Here is a 17,573-nt window from a genome sequence, read left to right as displayed (position 1 = left end):
TACTAAAGATAGCTTCTTTATTTAGTTAAAATGAGGGCACGAAAAGCCTCTAAAAGTAATGAGTATATTAAAAAAGTTGAAGCATTGAAGGATAACAATTCACTTGAAACTCTTTGCTCAATGTTATCAGAAATAGCCTTCATTTTAGCTTAGGAAAAATGGAACTGTACTTACAAAATAGCTTTTGCTTTTATTTTTCATGAGTACTCTTTAGAAAAATCAAATACGCCGACAGGCAGACAGCTTTCTCTTTACAGTGACTAGCTAGTACAAACAGCACTTACCTTAAGTGTCTAGCGACTAGGCTAGGTTTCACAGCATAGTTGCAAAGGGGAAAAGATTTACACAAGCATCTCTCAAAAGTGGCGTCGGATACTACAAAGTCTTTCATTTTTATATACTTAAAAGTCAATAGTCATACAGTCGAACCCGGATATTACGAACTCGAAGGGGATCGCGAAATAGTTCGATATATCGATAATTCGATATACAGAAATCTGCTTGTGACGGTACTTACGATGCGAAAAAACGATACCGTATTTGTCGCGTAATCAACCCACTTGCATAATGAACCCACCCTCCACTTTTGCACCCGAGAATTTGAAAGAAAAAAATGCGTAAAGGCCAGCTCGCTCACATGCAAGCGATTGAGCAATCTCAGCGACGAGCGGCAGCGACAGAGCGAAAAATTTCAAACTTGTTGGAACTGCGTCCCTCTCGCCGCTCAAGCCACCGCGGCAGCTCAAAACAAGGTTTGTGTCGCCGCGGCAGAAATCGCGAGCGTTTTCGCTCGCATGTTGATGGCACGCATCACTCCTTTTCGGTGGTCTCATCCACAGCTCATTTCTTGGCAGCGTACTAAGATGCTGCGCAGCAATAACGTCCGGGCGCGTTTATCTTTTGATAGCTCCTGCTGGTGGCGGGGAGCGAACTTGGCAGAGTGCCCGTGATGGCTTGATTGCACAAGCCACACCGCGCTTGGGGCGGGCGTCATTATCGCAGCAGCTGACCGCGTGCTTTCGTTGATTCATACATGCAGGATAAACGACTCCCGCATAAAAAAAAAAGAGAGAGAAAAAAAAACTGCCGCCGCTTAATGTCCGAACAGCACAACGATAAGAAAGGATGACTCTAAAACAAAAAAAAAAAAGAAAAACAGACCTGTCGCTTCTTAACGTCTACAGGTGCCATAGCCACGTCAGCCGCCGCGCGCAGAGGCGCAGAGGGGGCTCGCAACACACGCTGGAGAAAGCGTCTGACGTCTGTCTGAAAACGGGCTGAGCTGGCTTGGCGCATGAGTAGTGCGTGCTGAAGGAGAGAGATAGCTCCGCAAAAGAATGGGCACACCCACGCACATGGCTTGCAAACGTAATATGTTGGCGCGCGGGAAACGATAACTGCAGATGCGTGCGCCTTTGGGGAATGGGCGCGGCGCTGCCCAGACCAGCCGTCGCCGAACTGTTCCTTCTCATTCCTTCCGCGCATGGCTTGAAAACGTCACACGGCAAACGGCCAAGTGTGATGCGATCGTCTTTGGAGAACGCACACTTTCCAGTGCGTGGTGCGGAATTCGATATATTGAACGGCCGGTGAAATTAAGTTCGATATATGACGCGGCTTTCCTATACTTTTACATGGGATTTTCAAGGGGATATTCCGTGAGTTCGATATAACCAAAATTCGATATATCCGGTTTCGATATAACCGGGTTCAACTGTACAAGCATGATTTCAAAACTAAACAAAAAAATATATGGAGAAAATTTTCAATTAATACTGGACCTGCTGATGAAAAATTCTACATAATGATATAACTACCTTTATCAGGCTATGAAAACTTTTTTGTACAGAGCTCCTCTACATCGGCATTTTTTGCACAAAAAATTGGCAAGACATTGCCCCCGATTATTCAGAAACATGCAAAGAATAAGCTGTTACCTTTCCGAGTTATTCAAGCCGAGAACTTATATTACATTGTCTCTCAGTAAAAACAAATATTTTTGGCTTAACAGCCTTTGCATTTTAGAAAAGTGGCCGCAGTAGTTGGACAAGTAATTATTACTTTAATACACTACAGTAAAATGTGTTAGACGAAAGTCCAAATAAAGATGTCATAACAGAATACCAAAAAGAACTGAAAATTTTGTTTTACAGGAAGCTACGGTACTGTCGTAATGCTAGAAAAAGCCTGAGTACCCCCTTGCCCCTTACTCTCTTACTGTAGGTCAGGCATTAACGCATTCACACATAATTTGCATATTGAGCACATGACGAAAACAAGCGGGGCAAGGCAGGGAGGACAAACCAGCATTTGGTGGCCCCTGTGCGAGTCCGAAGCATAGGACACCACAGTGACACTGAGTGATATCGCATCCAGTATAGTCAACGTGTCAGGATCCATCTGGTAGCAGAAGTCCAGTGCTCTCAAAGGCTTCTCAGCATCCACCAGCTCCAGGATGTCCAGCGGATCAACAATGTACTGTGCAAGGGACTGCAGCAGCTGGAAGAATGCCTTGGGCTGCATCTGTACCAACACGGGGAAAAACAAATATGAGTACAAAACAACCCCGTGTCCTCTTCCCCTCAATGCTCCTTCACAAGCATACTGACAATTATATAATCGTATCAGTTTTACGCGCATCAGTGTTGATACTCGAGCATTTAGTTTGGCTCACGCAATATCACGTTGAAATGATCTTCCTGGCATTGTCGTGTTCTTAGCAAACAGCGACACATTTCGACGTAAGTCGTTCGACCATTACTCACACCGACATCATTTGTCGAAATTCCTTGTAGTTACATCAGATTTCGTTTGTCACGCTGATTTCTTTGCTTGCGTAATTTGTATTTTTCAATTACTTGTCCCCCACTGCATTTTTAAACACATTTCTTGGGTTGCGCCTGACGATTACTTTTTCCATTCATGAGCTGTATTTTTATATGTTATGGTTTGATATTATGAATTGTATTTTTGGATTGTGCTTGAGCTGTTAGATTATTTTACTGTCTCTGCATTTCATTGGGTGTATCATTTTTATATTGAATTCTAGTTTGTATAAGTATACCGTTGTTACCCCCCCTTACTCAATGCTTTGAAATGTAATTTAATTTAATGAAATATAATTTAATAATAAATGTGTGTAAGGATTTAAACTCCCTACATGCAGCTAAGTTTGCCAGGACACAAAGCACTGGCTATGCAGCTACGTGAATACAGTGCCCGATTTTAAATGGCAAACAACTATACCTACGCAACGATTTGATCTTATTATGTTTGTTTTTTGTGCCATTATTCAATTTGAAGTTGAATCAAATCTGTTAATCTAAGCACCTGTCCCCTTAAGCTATCAAGGGTCTCACACACCCAAATGCTTAACGGTCACTTCAGTAGTAATCATCTTGGGAAATGAGTACTAAAATCCTGCAATTTAGCTACTGTGCAAAGCACAAATCATGATGAATTCTTCATGTGTGATGTCAGTCATGGATTTTAGTAGTTTCTGCGACGCAAGATGTGAGGCAGCATATTATGTGTAACTTGACGTGTCGGTATTGAAACTCCTTGTCTTTTGACAAATCACAGAAGTAAGCTCCTCCACCATGCAAAGTAGGGAAATGAAAATCTGAGCTAGTTGCAACATTTTCAAAAACTTCAATGGTGTACTACAACAGGGAACAAGGAACAGGCACCTGTCCACCACCCAGCCATGCTTTTCTTCCTCAATTCAAAGGCAGAGACATTATAACTAAAGCTCTAATAACCCAGGACTTCACAAGACACAGTGCTAGCTTCCTTTGAAATCGTTGTGTACGTCCAGTGTTTTCTTGCATGCCATTTAGGGTGTCTAAACCAATCAGTGAGCATCAGGCCCAACTTGTCTTTTCGGTCACTTGCCTTGTTTGCGTCTCCATAGTTGCTGTTGACATCAAGGTCGAGAAGGGGAGCCACGCTTCCAAACATCTACGACAATGACGATAAAGAAAAATTTTCTCGCACACAAAATAATTATCACTTGTGGGTCCTAAAAATAAGCATTTTCATGTCTACTGCCAATCACAGCCATGCTGGCTGTGACTGAAACAGACATACCTGGAGTATGAACGGTTTCCTGTGCATGATGTAAAACTGCTTGCAGACGAACTCAACCGTCCTACAGAGCAACCCATTTGTCTGATGGTTGGAATAGATTTGCAGAATTGTTGGCATAATCAGAAGATAGCTGAAAGATACCAGCAAATGAGCATCTTTTTTTTCTTTTTCTTCTAAACATGTGAGCAAGATTCACTCTGAGCCAGCTAGCCATTGGTTATGATATGAATTTAGTCCAAGCTCGAACGGTAAGAGAGTTTAGAGGCAGAACAAGCTTAATTCAAGTTCGTAGGAACATGACGACAAACAGAAGTAGGCTTGCATTGATAGTGCACCGAATTCTGGTAATGCAGACAGTGCTCTCACTAAACAATGAGCAAGAAAATTGATTATCGAGAAGAAAATGAAATACAGGTGTCACCATTACCAGCCGATTTCGCGAGTCAAATGCATGCATAGAAACCAATTTCCTGGCATGGATCTTAGATACTGTATTACAAAGCCATTAACTCCAAAACTGAGGCAACTCATCCATTTCGGCAAGGATGTCATGTGCTTTAATCGACTGGCATGAAGCTTTTTCAATCCAGTTTTCTCGGCAACAAATGCATCTTTTGCTCGTTTACAAATAGCAACGTAGCCAGAAAAAAACTGAGAATCAATTTGTACTGAGAGCAATAATTAGGTGAGTTGTCCTCAGCTTGATCAACCAGTTTTTATCACACATGCATACGCATTGTGCCGAAATATGTGTCAGTGCACTTTAAGCTTTTTCTGATGAATTGCCTCGTGTGCGTGCTTCCGCATTTGTGTCGGTACGCGTGTTCGGTGACAAGTGGTGTGTGTCCAAGAAATATGCACGTTGCGTTTACAAGTGTGCATGTTCTCCTTAAGTGCGTACTTTGAGGTTTTCTGGCGCGTGTTCCTGCTTTTGTGCTGGCATGTGAGAGTGCAGAGTTTTTTGCAAATGTGACGGTGTTTGTTTAGTGACAATTGGTGTGTATCCAAGACATGTGCGGCATGTTGCGTTTCACGAGTTCGTTACGTGTGTGTATGGACTCCTCAATAACTCGGACCACAAGCTATATCACTGTACTATGACATCATCACCCTTCACTCACACCCTAACAACTTCCTTTTCCCCCCTTCCCCAGTGTATAGTAGCAGGCCAGGGTCTCTTTACCGCCGGCCAACCTCTCCACCTTTCTTGTCATTAAATTACTCTTTCTCTCTCAACCAGTTATTAACCCAAACAGCTACCCCACAGCATTGACTTGTGACGAAAAAAAAGACCAGAAGGATAAAAATAAGCAGCAAAAAAAAAGAGCAAAAAGTGGTTTAGGGTAAAGGCAAAAAGAATGAGGTGGGAACAGGCATGACATTGAGGAGGGATTGGCACAGGAACAGGACATAGGGTATGAAATATAAATGGCTACTGCCTATCCACACTGTCTGCAAGTAGAGCATTCTTCCATGAAATATTTTTCTCCTCAAAACGTTTTATACGTCAGGTTGCTGTATTCAATAACTTCAGCCGAAAATCACCGAGTGCTACAGCAAACAGTTTTTACTGAGGCGATCTGCAGTAACCAAGGCCACTACTAACTAGAATATCGTTAAGCGCAATGAGCTGTGTGATTTTAAAGCCGACTGTAAAGATCCCCCAAAATGCGCTGATGTGAAACAACGAGCACGCCCACCCTCAAACTCTGGGCCTCCCTCATGATGCTACACACTCGTATTCCTGCCAAACTGGGCTCACCCATTGGAGGCAAAGATGTTTCTGAACTGATGAGCAGCATTGATGTAGGTGGCCATAGAGAGTCGCAAAATGCTCGCATCTTCAGGATGCAAAACAAGGGCTCCGTTGACAACATTCAGAAACAGGTGGATGTCCGACGAATGGGCAAAAAACCCAGCCATGGCTTCAAACATTCGGGCCATCAGCTGCGAATCCAACAAAATCCACAATTCAATTCAGAAAGAAATGTGAAATCACAGCATGTCACACTCAAGATACGGCTAGCGGGCATATCAACTTCAACATTAACGTTGGCAGTAACACCAAGTATTTGCGGAAAGACCTCAAGTAATTTTTAAAAATATGCTTTTTAAAAATATGCTTTTTGAGATGAAAGGACCATTCCTTTGTGATCATAGCAATGGCATCTGAAGACATCACACAAAATAAAGTTATATAAGGTGATTAGCAACATCATCAGATCAAATACCGTAAGGAATCCTCTGTTTAGAGCAGATCAGCACCTGGTTGTAATTAATGAATGGCCATTAGGACACTCGGTACAAATTATTACATGCGGGGAAATCTAATTACCGTAGGCAGCATGTGAGAAATTTTTCTTGTCCAGATCTATAGAAAAGGCAGACAGCAGCCACAACGCATATGTAGCCGCACCAAGCTCTTTCCATCACATCTTAATCAGCCCGTAGGAGTGGCTACGCATGCCCTGTAGCTGCCGCATGCCTTTCCTATGTGTGTGTGTGTGTGGACAGCGAAAATAACAACCACTGCAGCGCCAAGGGCAATTATACACTTTTGCATTCAATAACTGGCATCTAATATGCACTCACTGATGGCATGCTAGAGTCCACTAACTGCAACCAAATGCTAGACTTAGAAGGTTACTTAGTAGATACCCGAGCCAGTAGACCCCTTTCACCAACTCCCCATGCTACTGGCCATTGCCTTCTGACAGTGATGCCTGAAGCGTAGCTTTCTATGTTTATATTACTGCACTGTATACTATCTTTTGAATTCATGCATACAAACGCATTTCGTTGAATCTTGTTTATTCTGCAGTGCCAAGAGCAACTATATTTCTCCACATCCGATACCTGATATGGGGAGTTGTAACTGCAACGAGCAATGCCTGTTACAGTTCGGTTCTCAGTCTGTTTAGTGGAGCTAACCCTATCGCGGAGCCATAAAGCCTATGAAGCAGCAGCGAACAAAAGGCAGCAAGGGCACTAGTGGTGAAGGTGCATTGCATAGTGGAGTGAGGTGCCCCTGTGTCTGTTCCCGGAGCTTAGCCGTTTACAGCAACCACACAGCCGGTCGGTCCTCCTCTTGGAAATGCTCGGTCAACACACTGTTAACAATGCCGGCAATGCCAATGCAGATAACACTGACACAGAATGTTTCACTATAGAATGGGGCCTTTATATAATGCTATCGCATCAAAAAGTGCTTTAAGTAGACAGAAAAGAGTGCTGAAGACGAAAAAAATATTCACACGGCCCTAAACTGACTCATGTAAGAGTCTTTAAGATGGCACTCCCAGATACACTTGGAATAAAAAGTGACCTACTTTTGCTCTGACTAGCCTTAGTAAATTAGGTATCTAAAGCGCCAGAACCAGTGGATGAACAACTTGCCTAAACAACTGCTGTGGAATTATCTAATCTTGTCCTTTGTCCTCATCAATAAATTACAGGCAGTGGCTTGCTGACGCACTTCAGAAAGAAAAAATCTGCAACAACCTGATTAACACATATAAATAAATGGTTGAATAACTTCATTACATCTCACTGATCTCACAAAACCATTTTATATTAAATGCTTCCTATGCACATGTTTTTACAATTATACATTATATATCAAATTAATATTTAAGAAACTTACCTTGACCCACACCATTTTATGCAGCGTGTCCATCCCTAAAAGTTCCTGAAAAAAAAAATCAATGACATTCAATATTTTCATTCCATAGAGTAGATTCTCATGTATTCAAACTTCAAGAAACAAAAGGTTTTGTTTTGTTTTTGAGGTTTGACGTCCCAAAGCAACTCGGGCTATGAGAAGCCGTAATGGAGGGCTCTGGAAATTTCGACCACCTGGAGTTCTTTCACGTGCACTGACATAGCACAGCACACAGACGCCTCGCTTTTCGCCTCCACCGAAAAGTGGCCACCGAGGCCGGGATCAAATTCGGCATCCTTGGGCACAGCAGTCGAGCACACTAACCACAACAGCGGAGCTCAACGAATGAAAGATTTCTGTTTAAATATCAGAGGTGGTCCTTACCATGACCAAAGATTAAATTAAATATAATTTGCTTTACAGATACGATACCTTAAAGAAAGAGGAAGACAAAGTCTGAAACGGCATGAAGCTAGGTTTTGATTACTGATGCATGACCAATAGGCGCTATCACTGTAGCGACGGGGTACCTAGCAATAGCTTGGAGTACCAATCAGACCTTGATATGACCGCCTTTTGGACCACGCCTGACTTGACCCTAAATTGTGAAATTCATTCCGTTTAATCGAAAGCTCGGGTTATCCGAATGTGAATTATTGCGAGTCTGCTATAGCTGACACTGACATAATATCGACATGAATTAAATAAGAACAGTAAATAAAAGTAAAATACAGAGATGCATAAGAACGAAACTAAAATGAAATCAAGTAAACGTAAGACAAAAATATGAGCAGAACAGTAACTACAACTAGATGTAAACAAGTTAAATTTCATTGCAGTGAAACTCAGTTAATAAAGAAACTGAAAAAGTCGCAATTTTTCATTACAGCGAGATTTTTATTATGCATATGAGTTTTACATGACGACTCGAAAGAACAATGCACAACTAAAACAAAAATTAGAATTAATTGTAAGGAAAATTACCTTGAATTACCTTTAAGGAAATTACTTGAAAGTGTTTACAGTAAATCTGCATTACTCAAAGTTATAGAAGCGGCGAAATGTTTTGCGATCACGCTGAGTGCACAACGTGACTAGGGCAGCAGCCATCACTACCACCTTCGTCGTGAATTGTACAACACAGCTAAATGTGGGAAACGGACTCTTCGTTTAGTGTCACCAGTGCTCAGCTCTGTTCCCGCTACTGACGCGTGTAAGCTATCGGCGACAGAATCTTGCGAGCAACCGCGCGAAGGCCATGAGTGCATAGTAATCGCCCTGTATATTTTTTTTCCCGTCCTATTATTTTTCTCCGGTTTTGAGTACAAATTTTTGTAGTGCCACATTCCAAAAGTAGCGAAAACTGCTGCATCTTCCACATAGATGTGCCGTGTGTGCTGGAGCATAACACGTTGTATCAACTGCGATAATACATGTTTCTCTCATGTGAGTTCGTGTTTCGCAGTTGTGGAACTTTTGTGTGGTTCTGCCAAACTTTCAATAACTCAGCACTAGCGAACACACGGTCGTTGCAGCAAGTTTGTTATATCAAGGTCAATTGCCACAACACGTTTGTTACATGAAGTTTTACAATACATGCAACTTGAATGGGGGCGGCACTGGGAAACTGAGACATTTCGTAATATCAAGAAATTGGCTACAAGAAGGTTCGTTGCACAGAAATTTACCCGTGTTAAGCTCAACCTCCTGCATATTTAGACTGTGCACAAATACTTAAAGGACAGCACTAAGAACAAGACAAAAACAAGCAGAATAAAGAATGGACACAGGTGCTGTATGCTTTTGTGTTGTTCCTAGTGCTGTTCTTTGAATATGCAACACAACCTAGCCCGGCACCTCGCACTTGTGTGCGGGATGATCAAATCACATGATTATATGACTGATTACAGTTGTTTCCAATGAGCCAAAAAACAACGCTCTTTTCTGCACACACCTTTCTGTCGTGCCTGATCACCTGTGGCCTGCAGTTACTGGTGCCAACATCAAGGAATTAAGACTGATAATGACATTTTAAATATCAGAATCACCAAACTGATATATACACAAAAAAATACACAGGTTACATGCCCTAATGGCAACGTGTTAATGGCATCCAATTTCGGTGCATCTTGAAGCTTCAGGTCATCGCGAGAGGCCCACACAGTGAGCTGTGCGAGTCAGATAACCGATGTTTCTCGATGTGCATGGGAGCCACTTGTATGCTTTCCTTAAACATCGCCCGCGTAAATGTCGCCTGCATACGAAAACACCATCCAAACCTAAACACAAACCTCCAGTTCAGGGACTCAAGACACTATGGCAGATTGGTGCTTATATGCTAGCACAGCATTCCCAAGCCACGAAGTGTAGGAGTACTGACCTTTCCAAACTTGCCAGCATAGAGCTCAAAGTCAGCTTCCAGAGCTTTGCGGGGGAATGAAGGCAACTTGGTCAGCTCATCATGCAGGAAGAGAACCCTGGGTGCCAGCTGATGGCTGGTCCGCAGAATGGCCAGGCTCATCAGGACCTGGGGACGATTACAGAATACAAGAACAACCACATTTCTGTGTGCATGATATAAATTGAAAAAGTCAAAGTAATAATGAAAAAGTTAATGTCACACTTAAAGAACTCGTATGTGGGCTAGATGTTACATGGCTTTAGAGTGGGAAAACAAGCGCACTGAAAAACACGCAGGAAGGAAGAAAACGACAAGGCAAGCGTTTAATCTTATCTATAAGGTACTAGCAGGGGTCGTGGCAAGACGGCCCAAGAACTGCTAGAAGCACATCATCATATTAGAAAGAGGGAGAACAGTGTGCCAGCGACACATCGATAAAGCTTTTGAAGGCAGAAATTGATTATCTTGAACGTGTTTTGTGAAAAGCCAGTGAGTTTGACATTGCTTCTGCACATGTCTTTGTTTTCCTATGTACCCGCTGGCGTGGCTGCAAATAAAATAGATGAAGGGTAGTGCTTGCCCTGTCATTTGTTTTTCCCTTCCATGTGTGTTTTTCAGTGCATTTATTTTAATGCTAATGTTAATGTTTGAAAGTTAATGTCACACACTGACTAGCTAATTCTAAACACTGAGTAAGCACGCAATGTTCAAAATAATATACGTACGTAATTCCAAAAACATGGCAAAATGTGCTGAATTTTATTTTCTGTCCAACTAGTTGCTAAAAAGTCCTGACATACTGTAATAAATTTTCAGGGTTGATAGTCTTGGCGATATCTTTCAATAGACGATTGGTCCAGCAGGAGTAAAATAAGAACACAGTGGCTAGTCAACTAAGAACACCAATAAAAATAAAAAATTGATTACAAATGACACCATAGAAATATTTTAAAGCATGGGGCATGTCTTGTTTTATTAAAATGAAACCCTGCACGCTGAACTCGACCAACCGGTTAGCACCATAAGGTGTTGCCTCTAATGCTAGTGACTGTTAAAAAAAGCGCAAAGCAAATATGCAGGCAGGTAAACAAAACAACAAACGGTATTGAAAAGGAAGCAAAGAAAAACGCTACCTTTCCAACTTCAATGAAATGTAAATAAAATGCTTGGTGCTGGCCTGCTTCAAAGGCTTCTTCAGGGTCCATTTTCAGCAAGGTTAGCTGCGGATACTGGGACCTCTTGAAGAAATAGAAGTCTCGAACAAATGCACTTGGATTGTGCATCTGATCTGCAATGAAAAAAAAAAAAAAAAGCAAGAATAGTGAGAGCCCCATAGAATACAAAAAGTACTTGCCACACAACAGCTCATCAAACAGCTCTACTTACACTAGAACTTACTTGTTGCTAAGAAAAAGGCATAAACTTTTGTGTTCATCTATAAACATACTATTTATTAACGCAAAGTTTTCTTGCACAAAATGTTGTGTTTAAAAGGCAGAAAACTCACATTAAAGGGGCAGTCTACCGACTTTTTCAACAATCTTTTTTCATGCTACATTGGAAAGCTCTATCCGCAAATTAAAGAATACCTGGCTGTGGAGCTGAGGACCACGGCAGAACCCACAACCATTTAAAACTTAATTTTTCTATATGGTAGTCTGGTAGCCCCCGTCCACAACACTGACATCGTGGACACGACAAAAAGAATTAGCATAGTAACTCTATGCAGCTTTATGAACACAGTGACTGCTAAGTCGCTTAAGCCATGTGCGGAGCGTATCATTAACTAAAGTTTTGTTAAAACTATAACTGAGAATACCAAAATTGCTTGAAATAGAATCAAATGAATAAATAAACCAAATGAACCTGGTAACACCTACTGTAGATACCAACAACCATTTTTACCTATAGCAAGCTGCCGATGGTGGCGGCGTCATTGGTGGAGTAGTTTTCTGTTCTGAACACATCTTAAAAGCGAATAGGGCAAGATTAAAGAATAAAAGTAGCTGTATTTTAATGAAAAATTTAATATAAAGTTATGATAAAGTTAATATGAAGTTAATGTAAAGTTAATATAAACACACATACCTGCCTGTATGATACTGTGGCATAGTCATAAAACGCAGTATTTCTTTTCAGACACTCCAAACAGATGAAATGTTAGTAGCAACGAAAGGATACAGTATGATGCCACCATCTGCTAAAACCTGACTCACCTAATCAATTTAAAATATAAATTTCTGGTTAAACTGCAAATTCTTCGCTCAACACAGCCTCTAGTAAGATCTACCAGAATATGCCAATATTTTTATACTCTTCTCTAGCAGTGGACAGTACTTCTAATGGTAAGCCAGCGCCTCTTCACAAAAACAAATTGTGTCAAAATGTCCAGACTAGCTCAGCATTACGCAGCTTTGTGACAAAGTGAAAGGAAGAAATCAGGTGATGTCACTCCTTCACGTATCAATGCTACATAGAAATTGTTACCACTCAGGCTGACACCAAACAACAGCTTATGATTGCTTGACATAGCTTCGAAACGAAGAACTCACCATAAGAAAAGAAGGCAGTTTCTGATACATGCACTGAAAACAACATGAACTATTGCGACTGATGTCTAATATTTGAACATGCAAATACTTAGCTCCAGTTTTTATGCAGGAGTATTTTGAAAGTAACAGGCACCTTGTAAAGAACGGACAACAAAAAAAGATTACTGATACTACATACTTGTTTTTGTGTCAACTAGGAAGAAGCAGTTGTGCTGGTTCTCTTCAATGCCGAAAAAGTCAAGACTGTCTTGAAGAATATGAAGAAACTGGGTGTCCTGAGATTAAGAAAACAATGAATATTACTTGCACCATAAAACAACAGCATGCACACATGGCAGCTGTGTATCACAGCTGTATAAGCTATGAGGTAGTCATGGAAATAAATCTCACTTCATTAAAGCATGGCATGGCTAGCATTTCAAGTCAAATTCATTGCTATTATTATAGCTATTTCAAACGCTAACCAGAAGCGCAAGGCAGATTATGCTGTTTTCGCTGCACAGGGCTCCATTAAAAAAAACTGTTTCATGGCTCAGGTGTCACTTCCTCAAAGGGCAGTTGGCGAAAGACTGACAAGCAAGGTTACCTATAAGCAGTCAGCATGTATATAACAATTTACACTAAGCAACCACTATAGAAATCTTACTGACATGCACTATAGTGTGCATTGCAAGTTCTTCACTGCACTGCACTGTGGCACTGCCCGAATGCATTGCTAGGCTAACCCAACACAAGGAAACGTGTTCTACTGCTCCCTGTTTAAAATGCATCATTATTTCCCAGATTTTAAGTTCCGAAGCAAGACTTTGGGTGACACTTGAACTCTGCTAGCTCTCCTTGCAGATCCTTTTCATGCATGCGCACTTCGCTACTCTCTTCCGCACTAATCTCTTAATTTGTATCTTCATCATCTCACACACACTCACTATAGAATAAGCCGTAAGCTACTAAATTCTGTGAAAGACCACCCAACAACATAGATATATATACCCCCACTTCGACCAAACCATGTCAATGTGCCTCTGTGGCCTAGAAGTAGAGTGCCTGACTGGAGAGCCAAGGGTCCCTGAGTTTCATTTTTATTTTGATTTCCAGCTGTCCGAGTTGGCTGCTCCTGCCAGCTCAAAGTTACATCATGAGGTCTCGTGACGTCACACAACCCACCGACCAATCAATCAATGCCTGGCCATGCCGCCTGCCAACTACCTCCTGCCAGAGGTGAGTTAGTGATATTTTTTTTTGCCCACAAAGCCGACAATGTCAATGCCGGATATGCTGCTGAACGAGGCCTTTAATGCAGTCAAGTAAACATGCTACAAGCTGTGAGCAATAAGGCAGCAAGAAACTATTTTCAGCCAGCTAGCATTACTTCATGAGCAGCAAAATCCCAGCACACTATTGACAGCTCTGATATTTTATTTCACTGAAATGCAATGATCAAGTGTGCAAGGTGCACAAGACTCGGCACCTGTAGATGGTTTGTGAGAAACTAGGTCGATCACGACCGAAGACAATGAAAACCAGTAGCAGTTGATATAAGCGTACAAACTGAGAGTGACATATGTAGCCAATCATACACTGGCTTCTCTGCAAGATACTTGCAAGATTATGCTTTACGACTCTGGTCATGTTTAGATGGTCGCCTCTTTTCTTTCATTTTCTTTTTCGATTTCAGCTTCCTATATTGACTGCTTCTTTGCACATTTCACCCGCAATATCCTCCAAGATTATGGCACAGAATCCATATTATTATGGCACACATTGTCAGCCATCTGGAGCATATTTTTATTTTCAAGTAATTCAGCCTGCTGCTGTTGTTTGTTGCTGCTATCAAGGTTGATGACCGATAAAAAGCATGGCACATTTTTTAACTTGAAATGTGCGCCCAAATCTACTCTTTGTGAGCTTGTTGCTTCAAGATGACAAACCCCAGCATTTCTGTACATAGCAAGAATAAAGAGAGAAGAATTGTGCACCAAGTACCTCGTGAATTGGAAACTGCGACGGAATGCCACCTGCGTCAGGTCCGTGCACAATGATTTTCTTGGCACTTGGAACATTGGCTGTGATCAGCAAGGTTGCCTGAAAAGGACGGCAAGAAATGCCTTTTGTCAGCTTACTAGTGTAACAAGTTAGCAGGCATAGAAAAATGCCAACAGGCTTAGCTCAGTTAAAGAGAGACAAGTTAACATTGCACGCTACGTCAACTCACATCGCATTGCTCTTTTCTGAGCACTTGCTTCAGGTCTTTCAAGTAGAGTCCATGGACACTGGGGACAACCTTCAATAAAAAATAACTGTGAGAGTCAGTCAAGAACCTCCGAAACCATCATTCATCTACATTTCTGTTAGTGATGGCACCAGGAGTATGTAGGTGAGCGGAGGTGGTCCCCACAAGTAAACTGATCAGGTGATGATGTGGGAAATATTCACAGGCAGGGTGCAGTCCCAACCTGTTTGATTTATTTTAAGGCAAAAGCCTTACTAGCCTGCGTTAGCACCGAAACCGTATTTGCAAAATGTCTGCAAAGTGCAAGATGTCTCATCACCAGCTGGTGGCGTCACTGGTCATGGTCCGAAGAGTCGTGTGAAGTATATATAAAGGCAGTAATTAGTCAATACAAAGTCATGGTCATTTGTCATGATCAGTTGTGTCATTAATTAATGACATTAACAATTATGTATGTCACATGACTATGAGAACATCATGTGACAGTGCATGAAAATGTCACGTTACTATGAGAGTATCACGTGACAGTCAAGTTGCATGAGAAGTCCACGTGGCTATGAAGGCGCCACGCAACAGGAGTGATGCCATACCGTCTAATCCCACTCTTATAGGAGCGCTGAACACACACACGCCAAGGAAAGGAAATTTCCACTATGCAGCACAAGCCCTGGCGTTGCTAGCAAAAGCTATACAAGAGGCAGGCAATGCAGTGTGTGCAGCAGCAATGCTCCGGCTTTTGCATTTCTCCAGTGCAGATTCCGCAGTGCTCTCGGGAATTTTTTGGGAGGAGGAATGGCCGAGTATATGAGTTAGAAAGAAAGAAGGAATGCAATTTTTAATTGCTGATATGTTCAGTGTTAATGACGCTAACTCGAAAAATTTTGAAATGTGGTAAAAAGTGATGTAATAGCTATCGCTCATTCGGTTTACCTAATTTCATTAAATATCGCTTCCTAGTCCCTGCAAAAGGATCGATGATGCAAAACTTGCAGGCAAACATAGAAAGTAATTTTGTCGTAGCATTTTAAATTGTGACACAATCGTCAAGTGAAGCCACGATAATGTTCAAGGTTCTCCACATCGCATACCGCCGTGTAGAGCACCTGACAAAAATGTCATCTGTGGCGACGGTACATTCTCTATACAGAAATGTTCATGTACAATGTACAGAAAAAAAGCCATCACCACTGAAAGCAAAGGCCACAGGGTGTTGTTTGGTAGCATATGACGACACACAGCTAGGTGTGGACGACGAGGCAGCTGAAATTTGAAACCTGACCACAAATGATGTCGCCACCAAGCCTCTCCTCATTTCTCCAATGTTTCTGAGGAGAAGCCTGAAATTAATCCAGGCTTTAATGTGTGATTAAGTTAACACTTTAAATGCTAGCACAAAAAGAAAAGCCTGCTTGTTCTGCCTACAAGCTCCATAAACTTAAATCCCTGAGTTTGGAAGAATTCTTAAGAACTGATTGCTTTAGTTTCCCTTTTAAGGAATACTCCTGCAAGATCCAATTGACTGACAACAATGCCGTTTCAGTTTCAGCCCCATAACCTGCACCAGTTGTTGTTGAATCCCTAACAAGGTGATCCAATATTCCACTGTCAGTAAATGCTCAGAGTGACTGACATCAGCCACAGTTGTTGACAAGACCGAAAGCAATCTTTTGAGTGTTGCAAAAAATCTTGTCAGCCCAGTAATAACAGCGCGGAAAAAGAATGAGTGGACCTAGAGTATTTGTAAACGAACTACAGAAAACCAACTTTTATTTTTTCACTGGATGCATAGAAAATACAAGAGTTATATATTTGCCCATTGTAAGTTATTTAGGTCTTTCACAAGCATTCGGTAATCATATCTGGCTAATAATATATACTATTGCAAACCATGTAGTAAAGATCTTTTCACATTTTGGCTATTATAACTAAGATTAAAAATCCCAGTGCTTTCATGTTCACCTGCAGCTACACCTCTCGTTTAAAGATTATTTAGGGGATCGCAGAAAACAATGCATAACGGAATCTCTTCCAGCAACACGGATTTTTCTTCATTTTGAATGCATAGTGTACAAAAAGGCAAATTTGTGCGGCTTCTGTGGATAAAAATGGACCTACAAGTTGTAGCCAATCAATTCCTGGCATCTACTCAGCACCTCATAACATCCTAGCACATATTACGCAAAGTGTTCACTAAGAATGCATGTCAGTTTCACACTTACCAGCCAAAGCATTGATATGGCATTGGCAATAAGCTCTGTTCCCCCTTCCACGGGGGCTCGTATGTAAAACATAATGTAGCCAACCTGAAAAACAAAAGCGTTAAATATTGATACACAACCAATGATGCATGTTGCAAACGCTACATCAAAAAGTGCTTTGGCGGTTTTAAAACTACATCACGGTTGTCTTTATCAGCAAATGCCCGGAGAAGGCAACGAGCGCTAAAGAAAGGGGGGAAATTCCAGCTAACAACACACGAGGAAGGTTTCTGGAATGTTTTCAGCAAATAGTCTGTGAATAGGAAAAGTGCAATAGAGGGCAGTCATTGATAAAAATTCAACATTTACAATTGGCCCAGGTATAGAAATTCACATGACCTGCAAAAGCTTTTAGTTAAAAAGGTCGGAATCAGAAGTAAAT

The 17,573-nt window shown here is 41.4% G+C and overlaps 1 protein-coding gene across 1 annotated transcript in view; it reads right to left on the bottom strand.

The window, feature by feature from the left end:
• The window catches only part of unc80 (unc80, NALCN channel complex subunit), a 156,761-nt gene that overhangs the window by 51,218 nt on the left and 87,970 nt on the right, over positions 1-17,573 (bottom strand). Inside the window, exons 37-47 of the mRNA XM_084595224.1 lie at positions 17,153-17,236; positions 14,916-14,984; positions 14,687-14,785; positions 12,882-12,978; positions 11,285-11,439; positions 10,131-10,277; positions 7,733-7,777; positions 5,852-6,036; positions 4,090-4,219; positions 3,895-3,960; positions 2,305-2,523 (exon numbers count right to left, since the gene is read on the bottom strand). Of these exons, the coding sequence (XP_084451350.1) occupies positions 2,305-2,523; positions 3,895-3,960; positions 4,090-4,219; positions 5,852-6,036; positions 7,733-7,777; positions 10,131-10,277; positions 11,285-11,439; positions 12,882-12,978; positions 14,687-14,785; positions 14,916-14,984; positions 17,153-17,236 (1,296 nt within the window). The remainder of the gene's footprint in view (positions 1-2,304; positions 2,524-3,894; positions 3,961-4,089; positions 4,220-5,851; positions 6,037-7,732; positions 7,778-10,130; positions 10,278-11,284; positions 11,440-12,881; positions 12,979-14,686; positions 14,786-14,915; positions 14,985-17,152; positions 17,237-17,573) is intronic.

This window comes from Amblyomma maculatum, chromosome 2 (genome assembly GCF_055883805.1).
Source record: "Amblyomma maculatum isolate TAMU_Amacu chromosome 2, ASM5588380v1, whole genome shotgun sequence".
NCBI classification, from domain to species: Eukaryota; Metazoa; Arthropoda; class Arachnida; order Ixodida; family Ixodidae; genus Amblyomma; species Amblyomma maculatum.
The sequence above is the reverse complement of the archived record's forward strand: the minus strand, read 5'-3'. Positions and strand labels throughout refer to the sequence as shown.